The sequence below is a fragment of the Episyrphus balteatus genome, chromosome 1 (assembly GCF_945859705.1).
Source record: "Episyrphus balteatus chromosome 1, idEpiBalt1.1, whole genome shotgun sequence".
Classification (NCBI taxonomy): domain Eukaryota; kingdom Metazoa; phylum Arthropoda; class Insecta; order Diptera; family Syrphidae; genus Episyrphus; species Episyrphus balteatus.
In genome coordinates this window covers 45,859,144-45,881,786 of record NC_079134.1, presented here as the reverse complement: position 1 = coordinate 45,881,786, position 22,643 = coordinate 45,859,144, and the positions used below count along the sequence as shown (strand labels likewise).

General features: G+C 30.4%; 1 protein-coding gene across 2 annotated transcripts in view; it reads right to left on the bottom strand.

Annotated features, from left to right (window-relative positions):
* The window catches only part of LOC129915442 (probable serine/threonine-protein kinase DDB_G0282963), an 83,439-nt gene that overhangs the window by 16,924 nt on the left and 43,872 nt on the right, over positions 1-22,643 (bottom strand). For both annotated transcript variants that reach the window (XM_055994987.1, XM_055994995.1), the window contains 5 exons: positions 19,687-20,379; positions 14,925-15,378; positions 13,865-14,865; positions 7,330-8,182; positions 7,099-7,196 (listed from right to left, as the gene is read on the bottom strand). In XM_055994987.1, the coding sequence (XP_055850962.1) occupies positions 7,099-7,196; positions 7,330-8,182; positions 13,865-14,865; positions 14,925-15,378; positions 19,687-20,370 (3,090 nt within the window). In that variant the 5' untranslated portion in view covers positions 20,371-20,379. The remainder of the gene's footprint in view (positions 1-7,098; positions 7,197-7,329; positions 8,183-13,864; positions 14,866-14,924; positions 15,379-19,686; positions 20,380-22,643) is intronic.

The following is a 22,643-nucleotide window of genomic DNA, read 5'->3' as shown; positions in this document are numbered from 1 at the left end:
AAACTAATTTGCAATTAATTTGAAAATGAGGCTGAGTTTTGAAACTCTGAAAATATTCCAAATTTGGGTGATATTTTATTTAAAATTAAAAATCTTCACGAAACTGACTTGCAATCGATTTTAAACTCATTTGCAATTGATTTGAAACCCAAATTTTCTCCATAATCTGGAGTCTTGAAATTAAAAAACAAAATATATTTCAGATATGGATTAAGGTTTATTATAGCTTAGTTTCTTATACGAAACTGAATTGCAACAGGATTTAAAACTATTTAATGATTTAATGACTCTAAAAACAATTGCTTGATGACTTAGAGTCTAAAAAACTAAATACAACAATTTCAGATCTGGATGATAATTCAATATCCGTGTTAAACTCAGTTTCTTTTGCGAAACTGTTTTGCAATTGCAAATGAATTAAAACTATTATTAAAATTATACAATGGATCTATAAACCAGCTTTTCGGTGAGTAAAAGTTTAAAATTTTTAATTTGAATTTAATTTTGTTTTCAATACGAAACTGGTTTATAATCGCTTTGAAACTAATTTGCAATCGATCTAGAACCAATTTTCAGTAACTTCGTCTTAGTGAATTTTTCATTTTAAGAAGACTTTTGTAGGTATTCATTATAAGTAAAAGTCCCCTGTTTCGAAAAGCATTCTTATAATCCAACCTTCCATCCCATACTATGAAGGCTTTGGGGAGTTGTTGAAGTGATGTTTTGTTAAAAAAAAAATGAAAAAAAAACTTTAATCAAGAGATGATGGATATTACTTGTGGCAACGAAAAATCCAAGCTAAGGGAACTATATACGAATGCCATCATAACGAAGTTAGCTACAACTTTATACAATTACCTATACCAGGTTTTCTATTCAAATAGAAGAAATTTATTACACCCGAGACTACAAATACTGTATGTAGACATAATTGTGGGACGAGTTCATTTGTTGAGGTGAACTCTGGAATAGAGAGATGACGAAAATGAGTTTTTGGATGCAAAGTTAATTTTGTAAGTTTGTTAGTTACTATTCAACAGCACCCAATTTACCGGATGCGAAGGTAGAATTTTATTTGAAAAAAAAAGTAATAAAAGGTAAAACGACACGTGAAGTGTTGATTAATGTGGTTGGTGCAGTCTTTTGTCGATGCAATTTTTATATTGGATTAAGATTTGACACCACCTTAATTGGAAAAAGAAAGTTTTAAATCAATTGTTTTTTAATTATAATTGTTTGCAATTAAAAAAAAACACATCAATGGATCAGGTTGAAGTGTAAAGAATTGGGAAGAGGAAATGCATTTAGCTTATGGGTTCAGAAAATTTTCCTTAAGTCAAAAAAAGAATAGTTAATTAAAGGCTAGATGTATGAATTGTGGAATGCAACATTGTTTGACTATTGAAAAGGTTTCAAAACACACTGTAGTACTTTATGTTAGGGAAGCTCATGTTAGGAGTTAGTATGGGAACCATATACAAAGGTCGGTATTTAATAGTGAGTTTGTACGTTAGTAATGGCGTCTGACTGGGACACCACAGCCTTGTTAAAGAAAATACTTTAACACTTGAACATAACTTAAATTTAAAAATTTAACCATCGAGGTACTTTAAATAAGTACTTAACATAAAAATATGCTTTCTTAAAATCTTCTTTTATAGAACTTTAAAAGTGATATACCTTTGGACCAGAACTTTTTAAATGAAGATGTTTGGTTTTTCTACAAAATATTAATCAAATCTTTACTAGCTGAACCGGTACTTCATTTTTTATCCAATAGAAGTTCTGGGGCATTTTTCATTGACAAAAGTAACAGATTGATATGGTAATCACAAGTAGCATTGTTACGGCAATAGTTGCAATATGTGCCCTTAATTATTAAAGTGGACTTAAGTCACTGCTAAGAAAACGATTTAAACTAGAGCATAAAACTAATTATAATTTAAGGGTCAAATGACATTTGATGGCAAATTAAAATAAATAGACTTGTTTATTACTCCTTCAATTATTAAAAAAAAAAAAAACAATTAAATAGTTTATAAAATTATTAAATTAAAAGTATTAATTTTATCAGCATTTTTTTAAACAACAATTTTTGGTCAAAACTTAAAAAAAAACTATATAACCAACATAACAGTGCAAGCAGCCGGTGACCTGAGTTACTTAGCTAATTAAATTAGATGTTAAAATTGACATCAAATAAAAATGAAGTTAATTCCAAAAACGACAAAAGAGGTTTGCCAATTTTAAAAAGAGGATTTTTTATGTTTCAAGTCAATCCTATTTAAACAAACAAGTTGTATATCTAATATTCATCATAACCTTGTAAATTGGTCCAACAAATTAATATTTAAAATTAAAAAAAAAACTTGAACAAGAGAAAAATATAATTAAATAACAGAGGCGCACATTCAACTTTCAACTGCTGCACATTGGTGTCTTTAGTGCTTTTTGACATCAAAAATCATTTGCCCGTCTATTTTTTAACAAAAAGGCTTGAAATCTGGTAGAATGATATTAATATGGAAAATACGAAAAATTTTGTATAAAGATCTTTACTTTTAAAATTCTTAATTCGAATCCAAACTCAAAAAAAAATGTATAAAGTCAAGCTTTTGACATAAAATAACTTCAAAATTAGTTTTAATCTTGGAAACCTTACAATATAGTAGATTTTCTTTGAATTCGGTTTCGAATTTAGAATATAAAAATCTCTTAGTCCTGATTTTTCAGTCATCATATAAATTATCAGATGATTAAGTTAATATAAATAAAATGCACGACTGGGTCGCACGTACTTGCTCGGGTTGGGGTCAAAATTCTGCCGGGGTCAAAATTCTTTTGTCAAAATTCTGCTTTCAAAATTCTGCTTTACAAAATTCTGCTTTCAAAATTCTGCTTTTCAAAATTCTGTTTTTCAAAATTCTGTTTTTCAAAATTCTGCTTTTCATAATTCTGCTTTTCAAAATTCTGCAAAAAATTAAAAAAGGGTTTGGAAAATGTTAAAAAGAGAGCGCTTTTAAACATTTTCCAAACCCTTTTTTAATTTTTTGCAGAATTCTGTAAAATCATTTTTTTGAAAAATTATCTGCTTATTTGATTACTTACCTACATAATTTGTCATTTTTTAAATGCGAATTAATTTTTGTTTTATAAATGAATAAATTTGAAAATATTAAGAAAAGGTTTTTAATATTAAACATTTCCGAAAATAACTAAAAATTTATTAATTTATCAAATAAAGATGAATATTCAAAAATTTGAATAAGAAAAGGAATGAACAACATCGGTTCCAATTAGTATACATATTTTATTTGAAAGAAAGTCAGTATATGCATTTCAAAAAATATTTGCGACACTTAAATAAAAAAATTTAGGAAAGTACCAATGTTGAATTACATTAATGAGGTGTATTTTTCTTTAGCCAGCGCATATGCTATAAAAAAAAAACAGAATTAGCAGAATTTTTTTGTTCAAATATAATGCTGGCAGAATTTTGAAAAGCAGAATTTTAAAAAGCAGAATTTTGAAAAACAGAATAGAAAAAAAACAGAATTTTCGCTGAAAAAGCAGAATTTTGAAAAGCAGAATTTTGAAGCCAGAATTTTGACCCGATCCCACTTGCTCTTGTAGTTCAAAGTATCTTTATCTTAAATATCTATTGGAAATTAAAGATTTTGTTTGGTGTCGAGAAAAAAAAAATTTTAAAAAAATCGAAAGTTGAAAAAAAAATCCAAAATTAAAAAAAAAAATTTTCAAAAACTTTTTTTAAATTTTTTTATACATTTTACACTTCAAAGTGATGTCTTAAAATTTTGAATAAAATTGACTTGTGCTTTGATGAAATATATGAACTTAAAAAATGTCAATTTTTGAAAAACGGCAACGCCATATTTCCGTTCTCCGAATTTTTTGAGAAAAACTAAAAACGCAGTTTTGTTAGAATCAATAAGAGTATAACGTACACCAAATTTAATCAAAATCGTTAGAGCCGTTTTCGAGAAAATTGCAATACCTCGAAAACGGTATGTGGGAGGTATGCGTTAAAAAAGAGATATTGAAAAACTAAAAAAAACGGACCTAGGGTATTACGCAAAAATCATCTGTACCAAGTTTCAAGTAAATCCATCCATCCGTTTAGGCCCTAGCTCGATGTACAGATGGACGCACAGACGCACACACGCACAGACCGACGGACGGCATGACGAAAACCACTTTTTTGATCTTCTCCATCATCGTAATGTTGGTTTTGATTAAAACCTCGATTTTTTTTTCTACACGAAACCAATACTTGCCCTGTAGAGCAAGAAAAAATACATTTACCCATGGGGTTTATTTGGCTTTTGAAAAATTGACTCTTTGCCCTGATTTTTCAATCGTTAGTTAGACTATCAGAAGAATAAAAACTACCAAATGTCATTCAATATAATAATAATATAATTTTTTATTATTTTGTGATTTTTTTCTTAGTTACTACCAAATGTCTATATAAAAAAATTTTATTCCTAGGAATAAGCTCTAACTAAGGTTTATCTGGCTATTGAAAAATTGACTCTTAGAAAAATATATTTCGGTTCAAGGAAAAATTAAATATTCAGATTTGTTGAACATTGTATTTCGAATTTTTTCATATTTTTTAATCTTTACTTTAAAGATTAATTGGCAACAAAATAACGCCAAAATAGTCAATGTTTTGATGGGAAATTTGTCAAAATTGTTGGTAATTAAAACTCAAAATCCGAGAAAAAGTATAATAAAAGGCCTAAAGGTAGGTATGTTTTACTAATTTGGCATTTTTTGGACTTTGTTTACAAAGTTTTTGAACTTTTACTGTTTACCCAACTAATTTTTTCTTCTTAAAATTGTATGAATGCTTACAATTGTAGCTTCTGTAAGTTTAAAAAAAAAAACAAATTGCTATCTCATTCGGTGAAGACTCTGCTAATGGTCATTTAACTTAACGTAATTTTACACAAGTGCATTAAAGCTTTTCTGGATCATTATAGACAAAAAAAATGGGCACGAGTACGATAACTTAGGGGACAAGAATTGATAACCGTATTTTGAAGAGGAGTTCAACACAATCATTTTTTACTTTTGGGGAAGGGGTACTATCTCCCCCCGTTTAGGCGGGAGGGGCAATTTTCTAAAGTATGACGTAAAATACAAAAAAAATTATTAAAAAACAACGGCAACACTTACAGTTATGAATGATACCTTCTTCAAAAGCCAGAATTGTACACTTAATTCAAAATCAAAATCAAATTATTTCAGTTAATTTTTTCTCGAAATAATCAACTTCAAAGTCAAAATTTGTGGAAAAAAGTTTAAAAAAAAACACATTAAATCTATTTTTACCAAGACTGAATTTAAATATGAAATAAATCAATGAAATAAACTGCCTCAATAAATTTCTTATCACATACTGAAAACCATATGCTTCTATGACTTATAATTTCCGAGAAAATTGAATATAAGAAAATTACCTTTTTATCAGATTTTTCATTTTCTTGACTATTCTCGCCAATATCAATATTAACAGCTGCTTCGCGGGTTCCCAGGATTTTAACTACCGTTTTGGGTCCTCTGTCCCGCTTAGACAACTTCGTTGCTCCTCTTAGGTCATTTGAAATCGGTCCTAAGAATCTCGCGATTTTTTTTTATAAAAATGGTAAATAAAAATGGTACAGGTATGAAGTTCAAGGTGTTTCCCTGCTTGGGCACACTATAGGATTTGGGGTGGGGTCAAGGTTGGGTATGTACAAAGTTTCTTTTGGATTAGAAGAAACTTTTAAATTTTGAAAGAAAATAAAAATAAATAAAAATTGTATAGGTACAAAGTCCAAGGCGTATCAAAGTGAGATGGCTAAGGGGAGGCATGCTGCCCCCCTGCAACCCTCCTGTTTGGGAACCCTATAGGATTTGGCGTGGGGTCAAGGTTAGGTATGTATACAAAGTTTCTTTTGAATTCGAAAAAACTTTTAAATTCTGAAGAAAATTTGCCTACACCCAAACTCGCACCCACCCCAAATCCTATAATAGTGAGCCCAAGCAGGGGCGTTGCAAGGGGGCATACTGCGTGTATGCATTATGTTTATGTTAACACGAAAACAGCTAATATATACAAATCTGATAAAAAGGTAGTTTTTAGTTTTCAATTTATAATAATTTTTTTCAAACTTCGTAGAAATTTTATTTAAGGACCAAAATTTACGGTAGGTACCTACTTGCCGTATGACCAAAATAGAGAACGTGGTTTTTTTTTTGTACAAATTTTTGCAGAAAAAGTTATTCTAATATTAAATGTTAAAATATGTAGGTAAATTGAAAAAAAAAAAAAAATCAATTTTTACTGAACACCTATATTTTTAATATTTCCTTTTTGATGACAAAGGTTAAAAATATTTAAAAAAAAGTTTTTGTATAACTAAAAACCAAGTTTTATATTATTTTTTAATTTTTTTTTTAATTTCTTAAAAAAAATTTTTTTGTGAAAATTTCAAAAGCTTTAATATTACAAAGATACTGAATTTTACTTTGAAGGTTGAAAGTTTACCATAAAAATAGTTTCTAAATTTTCACTTTTGAACTTTTTAAAGAAAAAAGTAGTTGAAGCTTTTGAATTTCAAAATTCAAATCGTGGTTATTACCTTGCACAATGCTCATTTCCCCGTCAATATTTTCAGAATGCAGACGAGAATACCTGTGCTTTTCGTTTTGTCATCTTTCACATTTACATGGAATTTTCTTAAGCTCGATGAGTAACAGAGTATAAAACGTTTCTAGAGTATCCACCAGGACTACTAGAGTTTACCAATCTTTACACATGAAGATTTTCTTAAATTTATATGCTTAAGTTTTCCTGTTAATTCACAATCACTTGTTTTTCCTATCATTATTCAGTCAGGTTTATAATGCTTTTACCAGTTGCCCTTTATATCAATAGCAGGCACGTAAAAAAAGACTGAAGATAATTTCGTAGATCAAAAACATGAAAAATAGGTATTTACAAAACCAATTCTAGCTTAGTTTCTAGTTAAGTTTACATATTTACAATAGAATATGAAATCTACTATTTTTTTTAATGACAAAACTTACCCTTCTCTCCTCCTCGTTGGCCCTCTTTAAATGTGTTTCAATTGCTTCTAAATCAATTTCCGGCAAGGCCGTCTCAATATTGTAAACATCAAAGCATGCTATTGTTTTTTTTTATAGTATTTTTTTTGGTCAAAAGAACGAAAAAGAAAAAAAAAAAAAAAACAGAATTTTTTAAATCTCAAACAAAACAAATATTTATCTAAAAGATACTCTATATTTTATTACTCTTACCTGAAGAATCAGCTTCTTCAGTTGTTCTATGATTCGATCGTTTCGAATCCCGAAGACTGGCCGCCCACGAAGCAAAACTATATCGTGTACAATGCGGTTCAACTGGTTTATTGTCAACTAATTGCTCCTCTTCCGCTGTCACTGCCGCCTTCTCATTGTCCATTGTTTGGTGTTCTTCAGTGTCCTTTAACATTGGTTGGACTACAGCAATTTTTCCTTTATTATTATTTCCCATACGGCGACCTGGTAAACCAAATCGATTCACCGATGACGACGATGAATTATTCGAATTACCACGAGCAAACTTTGCTGATTTGTAAATTTTACTATTTCGTTCGTTTTGGGTTTTCTTTGTGCTACGCGAATTGCCGCTACTGCTACTCGGACAATCAAACCAAGCACGCGACTTTACATTGAAATCTAGACCGATCGGAGGCAACTGACGCTCGTCGTAGGAGGATTTCTGATATTTGGGCTTCACAATAGCTGTTGGAATGATCTTCTCTTCAGAAGTAAATGCATTTTCTTCTTCTACTTCTTCTAGATTTGGATCGTCACAAGTGGCATCGTCTTGAGTGGTTAGTCTTGAATTGATACTATTTTCGGATATCTGGCCGCCACTTTGTGATATCAAACAATCGGATGCTCTGCGATCTTCATCTTCCTCTGGTGTTTCTTCATCATCCATTCGAGTATCTTGTTCGGAATTTATTGTACAAGAAGTTTCGTCTTTGATGGTGGATGATGGAGGCAATCGATGGTGAGTCTGATGCAGATCAACAAGATCTACATCTGTGGCATATTTGCTAATTGGTATTTCTTCGGTGCCATTCGAGAGTTGTGCATCAGACATCTATACAGTGTTATCATAAAATGTTGTAATTTTTTTTTTTTTTTTGTAGTGAAAATATGATGATGATATATTTTTTGTTTTATGATCAGATGATCGTGCGAAAGAGAATATGGTATGAATGCGGATCGACGTTAAAAAATATTTCTCAAGTCTTTTTATTTTACAGTAAAAAAAATCATAAGTTTTCTCATATTGAAATAGGTACAAAGTAATTAAGAAACTTCTATTTAAACTATTTTTTAAATCTCAAAACTACAAAGTTATATAAGTTTACGAACGTTTTTAATAGAAATATATAAAAATACAGAAAATATCATGCAAGAGTTTTTTTTTTATTTTTATGAATTTTTCAAGGAAATGAATTTCAAAATTCCACTTTGGAATTTTTTTCGATTTTATGTATGTAATTACTTTTCGTTCTTAAATGCAAAGTAACTAAATTTCTCAAGTGGCGCCCAACATGAGCCTAAAATTAAAATCTCAAAATTTACAACCTTAGGAGTTTGACCGTTTTGTTCTTAAATTAATTTGTCTGTCTCATTGGTGGTTCCCTGTTCCCTTTACATCCGATTTTTACTTTTGACCTATCGATCATGTTCAGAAACTACATACAGGGTGTCCCAAAAGTTAACGTCGCAACGAAAACGGTAAAAAAATCGCAGCCATATATTTTGTGAGTTATGGGCATTTGAAAAAAAGTCGAAAAAATGGTCACCCTGTGACGGTTTTTCATGTGCCGTGACTACAAATCTTAATTTTTCTCATTTTTTTCTTTTGTTACGGAACCTTGAATAACCCTGCTAGGCTACCAACTGCATTTAAAAATTTTAACTCAGCTGCATCAGTTTTAAAGCAAATATTACTTTTTTGCCCAACTAAGTACTAAAAAATTTTACATGACTCTAATTCAATGAACCGTAGTGTAAAAAAAAATGCACTACGATGTTTCGGCAAGTTACCTTCAAAGTTGGTGTGTTCAATTGTCTTTTCAAAATGGTATAACATTGTTGAGAATATTCCATAAATAACCGAGATAAAAATGTTTTTCTTAAGAAATCCGACATTTTTATATTAGGTAATTTTTCCATATTACATATTTAAGTTTTTGTATTCTGAAAGGTTCTGAAAGGGTACAAAACTTAAATAATATGGAAAAATTACCTAATAAAAAAGTCGGATTTTATCTCGGTTATTTATGGAATATTCTCAACAATGTTATACCATTTTGAAAAGACAATTGAACACACCAACTTTGAAGGTAACTTGCCGAAATATCGTAGGTATTGCATTTTTGTTAGACTACGGTTCATTGAATTCGAGTCATGTAAAATTTCTTAGTACTTAGTTGGGCAAAAAAGTAATATTTGCTTTAAAACTGATGCTGCTGAGTTAAAATTTTTGAATGCATTTGTTAGCAGGGTTATTCAAGGTTCCGTAACAAAATAAAATAAAATGCACAACTGGGGTCGCACGTATACTTGCTCTTATAGTAAAAGTATATCTTATCTTAAAGCTTTTTATAAAAAAATGATGCAAAATTATAATTAGATTTAATTAAACTATTTCCCATTATGTAAAAAAGTACCTAAAATCTGTATAATTAATAAAACTCCGTTTTTAAAGATTTTGATCACAAAACGAAGTATGCCATCTGATTTCTTGTATGAAAAGAAGTTTTGAGAAAAAAGAATATACAAATTTTTTTTATCAAAATCGTTAGAGTCGTTTTCGAGTAATTTGGTATAACTTGAAAAATTTGTATGGGAGGTACACTTTCTAAGAGAGATATAAAAAAACAAAAAAAAAACAACTTTCAGAATGCCATAAAAATCATCTGTACCAAATTTGAAGAAAATCCGTCCACCCGTTTAGGCTGTGGAAATGTGTACAGATGGACGCACAACCGCACAGACGTCCGGACGGAATTGCGAGACCCACTTTTTCGGAGTTCTCCATCATCGTAATGTTGGTTTTGATTAAAACCTCAATTTTTTTTTTCGTCACGAAACCAATACTTGCCCTATAGAGCAAGTAAAAATGAGAAAAATTAAGATTTGTAGTCACGGCACATGAAAAACAGTCAGACTTTTTTTCAAATGCCCATAACTCACAAAATATATTGCTGCGATTTTTTAAAATTATTTTTCTGATAACTGTCACCACCTACCCTATCTACCGTTTTCGCTTCGACGTTAACTTTTGGGACACCCTGTATATACTTTTCCCATAGGTTAAAAACTTAAAAGACCAATGTCTTGACAATTTCACCTTTATATTCTTACATTAATTCGATGTATCCATAAATATTGGGAAGCTAATTCTGAGGGATACAAATTCAGAGGCTGTTGCGTTCCGGTACAACTTATGATGCAACGACTGTATATACGGGGAAATTTCTGAAATTAGTTCTACTATCTCTGTTAATACCTTCTTTGATTTCTTTTAGGTCTTCAGACTTATTCTGTCCGTGGGTGATCCCTAGGGGGACATAGGACCTCAAAAACAACTACACCATATGGCGGATCATGGTGTATGATTTCTGAATATGTATACTTCAGTCCCCTCCAGCACTTCCCCAGTTTCACGGACTCTTCCTCTACCTTGACTTCTCGGTCTAATACATCATACGTGAAGAACTGCAGTCTTAGCGCTTCTTGGGACGTTCCGTTAAGAAGATTACGCTTACTATTGAAGTCCCAAGATATACAAAAGGCAATACAAAATGTTCAGGTTTTGATACTGATAAATGAAAGAAGAATGAGAAAGGATTGACAAAAGAAAAAAAGGATGAATCCGCTTGGATGTATAAATTGTCTATTGGTTCTTTCTTACAATTATCCTTTACGCCGTGTTTCCAAAACAAGTTTTTGCAGAGTTTCCATCAAGTTACTTCCAAGTTGACAACATGGTTCAATGGATAGAGAATAGAAGATAGAGGACATTTAACTCTTTTCTAACCCCGAGAACCTTAAGAAAACACCTCTCCCTCAGAAGAGATAAAGAAAATTTAAACAAGAACACGGGATAAATGCCTGACTAACTCAGGTGAGCTTCAGTCATATCATAGAAATTTGTATGGTCGGAAAACTTTAAAAATACCTATTGATGAAATTTGGGGAAAACAAACTAGATTTGTCGAACTTCTTTTCCAAATAATCTTGAACAAATCGTTCTATTAAGAATGGAAAAAGTCATCATAAAGTGAAGAAAAGAATTATTGAGTTTGGTGGGGAGTAACGAGTACCTATAAATGAGCTTTTTGATCTAAATAATTTTTTTAAATCTATCAAAAGATATGCATTCTGAATTATGGAACAGCAAATAGAACTGGAAAATAAAATAACTTTTTTGCTAATTACAACATGGAAACAGATAAGAGAAATATTTGCATGGCATTCAGTGAGAGAATTTTAACTTAACCAGCAAAAAGTATTAATTAATTGGCAACTTCAGCAGATTTTAAGTATTAGTATGAACATTCTTCTGAACAATCGTTTGCTCTTTTAGGACATGAAATTGAATAGAAACTAATCAAAGAAGATGGACTTCGATTGCAATGCAAACCCAGCGAACCCCATAGGTGGATCATTAGTTATGTATAAGTAGATAAGTGGGAGAATTATGATCCCCTCGACATCGCGGAGTAAAAGGAAGAAGAAGAATACTTGAAAGTAGATAACCTTGTTGAAGAGAACTACCATCGAAAGTTTCTAAATACCTTTAATTCATCAAAGGAACTATATTGAAAGGAAAATTCTTACAAATGAATAAATTGCCATCTATAAATCATCAATTTTAGAAAGTCCCATCAGATGAGCTAGCGAAAATTTTGTTGAAGAAGTCCGTTCGTTCATAAAACTGAAAATGACTACAAACGAAAGAAAAAGTACTAAATCTTTTGGCTAACAGAGTTTAATTGGTTACAATTACATGATTTTTTTTTAATGATCTGTTAACTGAAATCATCTTTTGCAATTTACTCATTGAATAGATTTGTTTTTTTCTTTTCAACTTTAAAAAGTATTCTAAGAAATATCTTAGGAAGTAAGGCTTGGCCACACCGAAGAGTACATGCGGTAGCGGTACGGGTAGTTGTATTGAAAAAATTCCAGATCTGAACTTTGATATGTCAGTTTGGAATTTTGTTCATACAAGTACCCTTACCGCTACCGCATGTGCCCTTCGTTGTGGCCAAGCCTGTATCCTAGTTGTATACAACAATAAAATCCGATCACTTTCATTTGGCTTGATTCCAGTTTTTGAAAGATTGGAATTGATATTTTTTTCCCATTTTCAAGCTAAATTTATCACTTTTCCGTTTGGGTTATTGTAGGAATGCAGGTTTCGATGAGACCCAACAATGAAATTATACTAGGTAAACTGAGGGAAAAACCGCAACGTAAAATGTAATATGTTCAACGTTGATTTAATGTTGAAAAAACTAACATGAAATATCTTTAAATTAAAATTGAAACAACGTAAGAAATTTTTTTATTTTTGTCGGACTCCAGCTTTTGTTGCATTTTATCACTCTAATTTTCAACAGGTAAAGCATTCGCCTAGTGACCCAAGAGTTGTAGGTTCGATCCCCAGCGGCTGCCAATTTTTTTTTTTTTTTTTTTTTAATAAATTGATGCTTTTTTTTCAAGTTGAAACAACTTTGATTTAAAAATGTTTTATAACGGCAAACCACTTTAAACTAACGATGTTCTGCTTTGATTTTAAAATTTTCGTCATTCCGAAAAATAGTTGAATCAACGTGGTTTTCGTTGATTTTAAGTTGTTTTTCCCTCAGTATACTGTAGTAAAATTCAACGTCAAGTTTTTGTCAGTAAGGGAACACCAGAATCATATCATTTTTATCATTGTTTCTTGGAAAATTGAACACTATCACCACCAAGTGTAAAAAACCAGAAATAATTCAATGAGAGCTTCAGAAGTGTTGTAGCCATTTGAACGGGAAAGAACGGGACTAATAAACTTATGTTACATTCCTAGATGATGCCTTTGAAAAAATTGACCTCGATCTCAATCTAAAGTGCATAGAAACACCAGGAAAAACATGCGGTCGAGTCTTTTGAGAGATGGTATACTTAAGTCAGTTAAGTTGGAAAAACTTATTAAAGTTCATCGACAAACGCTTGAAATATCTCTTCGGCATGAAACAATTTACAACAACTACGTTGAACTTTATGTCACTATTACGAATGACCTGCCATTCGAAACGACGCTGGTTCTAATTATTGCTTTGTCAAAAGCATACAACAACTCATCTGCACACTTCAAGAATCAAGAAATGTAAGCCTAAATTCAATAATCAAGAAATGTAAGCCTAATGGATTGGAACTCGGTATAGTGTCCGTCCAACGGGTATTTTGTGGGTACTTATGGCCGTCTTAGTGTAGGTCAAGAGTTCCAAAAGGTATCCTCTATCAGTGCCATTTAGTTGTCTGAATACTCATATTTAACTTGATAGTAACCTTAACTTTAAAGGTGTTCTACAAAAATTTCACCTATTACAGTGTATTTTATTGTTTTCCCCTTTCTTGCCCCCCTAAATATTTGTGACTAGTAATAGTTAGGTATTGTTATTTTGTTCAAAGAAAATAAACTGAGTTTAATAGTGCACTGAGTTTCTTAAATTTAAATGATTGCTTTAAAGAACTATTTCATAAAAATTACCTTTTCAGCTTCAGCAACATTATACAAGTAAAACGGTCCCGTTGTATAACTATCAAACTCCAATCGACTATTATATCCACTAACAATTAGTCCAAATTCGCGTTCAACTTCTTGACCAAAATCACCAACTATATCAACCGGTGTCAATCCCAATGATATATCATCTCTTCCCATGTCACTCTTATTCTCTGGCGATGTCAAAAGTGTATTAGGTGGGGAATCACGTTCAGTACTCCTTTGTTGATGGTGTTTATCTTCATCTTCCATAAATGTCGCTTCGAAGCGACATTTCATTGGTGGATTCGGACTAACATTTCGCAATAAATCTGGTCGATTTTCCGGTTTCACCCGGCGACAATAACGTTCACTGTCGTAGTTCTTTATCAAAATATCTGGTGTTGGACACCCAAAATTACCATCGTCTTGGGGAATTTCAATTTGCAAATTCTTGCTGCGTTCATCATTCTCCTGTTGTTGAGTTGTAGAATCATAAAGATTTAAATAAGTTTGAAGGTTATTAGATTCTTTTTCATCGGTGGTGGTGGCGGTATTTCGATTTGTATCGCTGAAACTTTGAGTAACGCTTATCAAAGGAAGAACTGTCAATCCGTCAACTTCATCCGATGTTGACGTATGTCTGTTGCAATTATCTTCGGTGTCATCCATGGCAACAACTGATTTGTGGTCAATTAAATTATTATTGACCACCATGACGGTATTGAGATTGTTGTTGTTGTTGTGATTCATATTGCTTCCTAGGGAACTGCTTCCGCCATCAAGAAAGTCACATTCAAAGCTATCTACACTTAACTCCATTTCATATTCTGAGAGATCACTGTCGTATGGATCAGACGATTGATGATCGATATAGTGCTCAGACAAGGTGTGTGCTAAATGCTGGAAACCAGGGTAATTTGGATTGATTATGCCGCGAGGAAAGTGCGAACGTTGCGGTGTGCTTACCGAAGTACACGATGATGCTTGAGAACTTAGATATTCTTCTAAAAAGTTAAAATTTAAAATTACTTTGTTTACACAAATTAGACAATCTTATACTCACCATCATCATCATCCATAAGACTATCATCATCATCGTCTTGACACAATTCAGATGATCTCGTTATCGATTCTGCATTGTGATGTGGGTCCATTTGATCATCATCGTAATCGTCATCATCGCCATCAATACTAACATTATCGTCATTATTTCTTAGCAAACCACCACTTGAGCTATTACCCCGAATCAATTCGTATGATTTTAAGGATTCTTGTAAGCTCTTGCAATTGCAACTGTTATCGTCTTCGCAAGCTTCACTTATTGATGTTCCTCGTATTATTCTATTAAGCTCACGTTCCAATGCTAAATTATCTAAATGGATTTCTTCAAAAGATGGTGTACTTTGACCACTAAAGTGGGATTGATTTTCTTCCTTTTGAATAGTTGGCTTGTTTCTATCTATTTGTAGGCCATTTATAGTTTCTGCAGGTTTTTGTAAAGAAGTTCTTCGGTAACTCTGGAAAAAGAAAAGATGTTTGTTATTAAAATGGAAATTAATTAATGTAATACATAATCATGATCCTCTAAGCATGCTGAACAAATGTTGGCTGGTATTTGTGGTCTTTTAATATTAGAGTCTGTTTTTGAATAAGTTTGGGGATCTTTGGGCGTTGTACATGGAAAAATTTTTAGTTGGCTAACCAAAAAAGCCAAAATCATTTTGAAAGTACTCTTCCAAATTTGTTGGTAGGTACTCCCAGTATTAGATTTACAACATTGAAAAATGTACATGTTGGATGAGTTTTAAGTGTCTGATTATCATCCTTACTCAATCAAAAGACTTAAAAAATTCTTCTGTATTTTAAATTTTGGTTTTGATATGCGATTATTTTTACCTACTTTTATAAAATAAGTATTTTTTTCAGTATTTCTGATTCTAGAAAAAGGTTTTTTAGACTTTTATGAACTTGACAATTTACTAAGATTTTTCTACTAAGTGAAGTAAAGGAAACAATATTGTTTTAAGTCCCTAAACAAATAAAGGCTTGGCCACACCGGAGGGTATGCGGTAGCGGTACGGGTAGAGGTAACGGTACTTGTATGAAAAAAATTCCAAACTGACATATCAACGTTCAGATGTGGAATTTTTTTCATACAAGTACCGTTACCTCTACCCGTACCGCTACCGCATACCCTCCGGTGTGGCCAAGCCTTAAATGAGTATACATTTTTTGCGGTACGAGCTCACGCAGAACCAAAGCTTAATTACTTAAACAACTCTCAACGACTCCTGTAAGAAGATATTATAAGAATTTTTTAAAGCTAACTATGTCGAAAATTTAAAGCTGAGATTACGGTACTTCCTACACTGGTGGCTGGTCATGAGCAACAGATCTCCAAAGGTGTTTTCAGGTATTTTCCAAGTTTTTTCAATTAAAGAATGTGTAACTTGACTTAAATGAATATTATTAGCATGCGTATTAAAGTCAAATAAAATGTTTATGTGCTCTAGATCAAAAGATATAACGTGTTTAGAAAAAGAACATCTTTTCACCGTTATCCTAGGATTTGAATATGAAATTAATTAAAATTTTGTACAATTTTAGTTTATTTAATTACCTATCTACAATATAAATTTCATTCATCTATCTATTAAAACAAAAAAATTATAATCAATTGATTTTTCTTGTCGCTTTTTCGTTTCATCGTGTTTCAAATCACTACTATACTAAAGAAGTTTTCACTTCAAAAAGTAATTTTTGAAATAAACTGAGAGATTTATTACGTCCAAATTACTGCACAAGACAAAATTTGTTTATCAAAATCGATACAGCTTTTTGTATTGGTCATCATCAAAATCATTACCAGCTTTTACTATTAATTGTTGTTTTAAGAAATAATTTTTAATAATAAGGTTCAAAAAATCTTTATGCTCTGCACCTACCATTTTTAACAAAGAATTATTTGTTTTATAATTGAAAAATTGCTTTTATAGTCAAGTTGCCTCAGCCTCTTACATATAATTTTTTTATTAGACTAGGAGAAGACAAAGAGTTTGTGTGCTCATTTCTTAATATTTTCTTGCATTAAGTACCTCACTCTTATTATATAAGAATACGTCACTGTGGCGTATGCGTAACATTTTGTTCTATAGAAAAACTTAAACAGTTAATATAAAACTTTTAGCACTGACCAATTTCTGAACGGTTATAAGATGTTCAAAAGTGATCATTTCAAATTTACAAGAAAGATGTAAAGATAAACGAGCTACGTTTAAATGCTTTTTTTTCAAATATATAAATCGGAAGTTCGATTTAGAGCCGATTTTTCAATCTTCGAATAAACAGTCAGTTAACTGTTCGACTCATAAACAATCAGATAACAACATTGAATTGTTCAATCAAGAACAATTTATTCTACAGAATAACAAAAAACAAAAATTGACTATTGAAAAATATTCAAAATTAAACGTCATTTTTATTCATAAATTGTTTTTGTTTTCTTGTGTTCCTCTGTATTTTTTGTCAAAATTCTTTCTTTGACATTTGACACAATATTTTTGTTGAAATTATTCCTTAGAATAATTTTTATTCGTCTCTGAAAGAAGCAGATAGTTTTATTCCTAGTAATAAGCTATATCTGCCTGTTGAAAAAATGTTTTTTTTCTATCAGTGGAATAAGTACTAACTGACTGTTTAACTGACTATTGAAAAATTGGCCATTATATACATATTTGAAAAAAAAATTGACAAAAATAATGTGAACTTATTAAAATTTTAATCATTGAAAAGGTTGGTTTTATCTTTTATGTATAACATAAATTCTATATATAAAATATATACTACCTACTGAAATAAATCAGCTTAGTAAAAAAATCACCACTTTTTAATCTTGTTGTATAGAGTATAGGTGTAGTTCACAATAGATTTTTGTCGCAAAAATTTAATGTAAGTTGACTTTAAACTTCGATATGTTTCTATAACTAAAATTAAACTTAAATTACTCTAAATTATTTAGTAATTCGTATAAAATTATATGTAGTTAGAATTATTCTTATGAATATTAACATACAAAGCTTTAACCCTGAAAAGAACTTTTGACGTAAGAGCAGGGGTCGAATTACGGCACACGATTACTATCATACGTTAACGTTTTGACTATTTCTGTCTCTATTTAATTATTAGAAAACGATAGGGACACATAGCAACCATTCGTTAACAAACGTATGCCGTAATTCGACCCCTGGTTTGTGCGATCCAGCGTTTAATTAATACAGAAATCTTTTGAGATTTTTGAAAAGCAGAATAATTATTATGGATTAACAGAATTTTGAAATGCAGGAATCTGAATAAAATTAAAATCATTTGAATACAGAATTATGTTCATACAAAATTTTGGTCAAACAGCGTTTTGGAACACAGAATAACAACCAGTTCCCATGCAATACCAAAGAAATTATTATTTCATAATGCCAAAATTTAAAAAATTCAGAAACTCATTTTCAAAAAAAAAAAAAAAATTAAGGGTTGATGTGATAATTCTGTATGTGCAAAAAAATCCGTTTCCAAATTGATATTATGCCATAATTCTGTATTTTAAAAATTTTTATTTAATATTTCTGGTAATCCAATACTCTGTATTGCAAAATTATCTACATGAAAAAAAAAATTGTTTTGATATGGAAAAAAAAGTGCACACTTTTATTACAGGAACCGATAAAAGCTTTAAAATTTTTTTTTCATTTCAAAAGTGACCGTACTTATGGAAAAAAAATAATTTTTTGTAGAAAATAACCACGAAAATTTTAATTAAAACTGTTAGAGCGGTTTTTGAAATAATGCAATAGCTCGAAAAAAAACCTTGAAGGTTTGATTCGAAACAAACATTTCGATGTTCGATGGGATTTTCTTCATGCCGCCTGCAGCTGGACTGTAAGTATGTACATATATTGTATATGGCTGTGCATTTGTCCGTCCATCTGCATACCGATATAGGGATTAAATGGATGAATGACTTTGCTTGAAATTTGGTATTCAAGAATCAAGATTTTTAAGTAGGTAATTTTCGGAACCTTTTAAAAAACCGTAAAAATTATTATTGATTTATTGAAATTACTCAATTCATGTAATAATTACCATTTGTATATATTTTTCTTCTCACATTTAAGCAAATGGGTCTTTTACTTTCTCACTGTTTTAATGTATCGAAAAATATTACTGAATCCACTTTGCAAAACAATACAACACGACAGAGAACATTAAACCCCTTATCTTAAACGACAAACGATATCGGTAATAGTGGGTGGCAACTGACTTTAATTAAAAGTAAAAAGTTATTGCTAAAGTTCAAATGGTTAAAATACAGACGTCAAATTAATCAAGACTATAATGAAAAATAATGGAAAATCGAAATCAAGCTCTTAACATTTTCTTTGAACTTTCAACTAATTTTGAACTTGAAATGTGAACATAAACATTCCCAGCAAGTTTGCTTGCATTTTATTTGTTATTTACTCCGGGCTAATAAAAGATTCATTTAGACAAATCTAAGGTCAAGATTAAAATCATTGTCAATTTTCATTATTCCCGAGGCCTCAAGGAATTCAAAAGAACTAATCATATCATTAAATTTACATTTACAATCTCAATCCATGGATATAACTAATTTGAAGGTCAATTAGTTGAGACTTTTTTTCTTCTTCTTCACAAAATTGACCTTCTTTTTCCATTTAATCTATACAAAAGAAACTCACTTGACCTTCCCGATTAAATTAAATTATATATTTCTTTCTTTCATTTTTATTTTTATTGACTGACTGACTCACCTCTAAATTCGCAAATTCATTGACGCAATCTTCAAAAAACGAATAATTACTAGAATCGACTTCGACATTTTGCAAGCTATCGACAACGACCTCCACCGAAGAAGTACTCGTATCATTTATTGAATTATTCTGATGCTCTTCTTTTAGTGCTACTGCTTCTGTACCATTTGTTGAATCAATCAGTGAGCCATCAGAATTAAATTGCTCCAATAACAACGTTGCTTTTTCCTTTGTTGTTGTTGTCGTCGTCGTGTTGGTCGTTAAGTTCGTTGTTGTTATTGACGAAGAAGAAGTTTTGCAATTGTGCGAATTCTGTTGTTGTTGTTGTTGTTGTTGGTGGGATGATAATAATGACGACGACAAAATATTTAGGGCTGTGGCATTGTTAGCATCAGAAACTGAATTGTTGGTGGAGGTGGTTGTTATTGTGCTGGTAGTAGTTCTTGAGTTCTTGTTCGTAAAATGCTCTAAATTACTGTTCGGATTCGAATTATTCGGATGGGTCCTGTCATTTTCGTTATTGTTCCCGAATGTTTCTTCTGTTGATTTAGCTGATGTTGATGATGATGATGATGATAACTCTGTTGAATTATGAAGAAGATTATTTCTTGATGATGTTGTGCTGATGATGTGTTTGTTTTCAGCAAAACCATTATTTGCCGCCGAAACTTGCAAAACACGCATAACTGATGCCTGGAAGAAAAAAATAAAAAAAAATCCACAAGAGTTAAATTTGCATTTATAAAGTAGAACAAGGATTGGATATGAAGTATGTCTTCTATATGCACAGGCACATATGCATACAAAGACAGATAAGATTGTATATTAGGGTGTGTCACTTTTGTATGACCGAAAAAAAGTACTCTAATTTTTAAATATAATAGTGGTCAAAAGTTCTGAGGTTTAAGAATATTTAAAGAAAAAGTATAACATCGTTTGTCTTTGGCTCACTCAAATCGGTTAAAGTTGAAAAAAAATAAAAAATATTCTGAAAAAAATGTCTTTTTTATACCGATATCAATTAAATTTAAATTTATTTTAAATTAATTGGTATATTAAGATAAAATATCTTTTATAGTACTTAGATATCTTTACATTAGTTTTTATAACATTAATGACTTTGTTTAACAAAGATAAAAACAAAAAAAAAATTAAAAACTATTACAAAAATAGAAAACAAAAATAATTAAAATTAAATTAGAAACAAATTTTAAGAAAATGATTAATAACATGTAAAATTGAATTTAAATAAGATGAGAGATATCTCCGAATTTTGAATGTGAAAATGTTTAAATTTTTTGTTAAAATATATTCCTGCCTTTTATCAATTTGCTGTATCTGCAAAAATTTTATTTAAAATCTGCAAAAACTTAGATTTTTAAAATGATATTTGTGCAAAAAACAGGAAAAAGAATTTTTTTTGCCCAACATTTTTTTACCATTTTGAACAGTTTTTGTATTAATATCTTTCTTATTTCGATATATAGATTGATTTAATTTAGTGTTTTTCGGTTGGTTTTTTATTTTAAAGAATTTTTCACAGAAAAAATTCTTTTTCCTGTTTTTTTTTTCGCACAAATATCATTTTAAAAAACTAAGTTTTTGCTAATTTTATATACTTACCTATTGGTTCTGTAAGTTTTTAGAATACTTTGAAAAATTCTTAAAAATAAAAAACCAACCGAAAAAACACTAAAAAATAGGTGTTTTTGAGAAAATTATATTTCGAAATCTAGCCTAAGAGATACCTTTTTTATCAACTTATTAGTATAAGCCATGTTATCGAGAAAAAAATCCCCTACACATAAAACTTCTTTGTCGAAGGTCTTTTTTATTTGTTTTAAAAATAGAAATGGGTACAAAAGTTGGTAAAAAATACGCACAATCAGAGACTGCAAATTTATACTAATTCTGAAATGGAATCCGTCTTGAATATAAGAAACCATGTTCGAAGATTAAGAAGAACCAAGCCTCATGAGCTTATGGTTTAAAAAACATGGGAAAGTATTAAAAGTTTAAACTTCCCCCAAAGTGATTGTACAAAGTTAAGAAAGAAAAATCTGATGTCGATCTTCCACGATTGGTCCTGATTAAGAGGTGGTTTTAGTGGTTAAGAGTCCCACACTACTTGGTGTCGAATACTGCGAATCCGAAGTCAGAAAAAATTGATCAGCTCCCGTTTTTTGAAATATTACCGTTAGAAAATGCAAAAAAAACGTTTTTTTGACTACTTCGGACCTTATTCTTTAATATAAGGAAAATTGTAAGAAGATATTTAGTAACGGTTTCTATAAGATTTTTTCCTTCTTTCAAGAACTTTTTAATTCTTTCCGATATCTTTGACATTGTCCGAGATATCTCAAAATGGTGGCTTTGGCTTCATATATCATAAAGGAGATAATGACGTTATAATTTCTGTGGTAGATATAATATGCCAAACTACTGAGGATATCTCTGGCTGTAAAAAAGATATCGGAAAGATTTAAACAGTTCTAAATAATGTTCTTACAATTTTCATTATATAAAATAATAAGGTCCGAAGTAGGATTTTCTAACAATAATATTTCAAAGACAAGTGCTGATTAATTTTTTCTGACTACGGATTCGAGTTCAGCACACCAAAAACCTTCAGAAAAGTATATTTTTGTTCCGGCAACAAAAAAAAAGTTTAATTTTGCTAAGCAGTGTATTAATTATTACAGAAAATTAAAAAAAGTGCATAAGAACTGTTAAATTTCGAAAAAATGTGGTTTAATTTTTTTTTTTTTTATGTTTGAAAAATAATTTTCCAAAAACGAGTTTTTGGCTCTAAAAAAAAGATATGTCATGATATGTAGGTGATTCCGTTAGTTTTTTTTAAAAGAATTTTTTTTTGGAAAAAAAAAACGATTTTATATAAAAAAAAAAGTTATTTCTTTCCTTCATTTATTATTTCATAGCTTCTTTATTAACTGTTC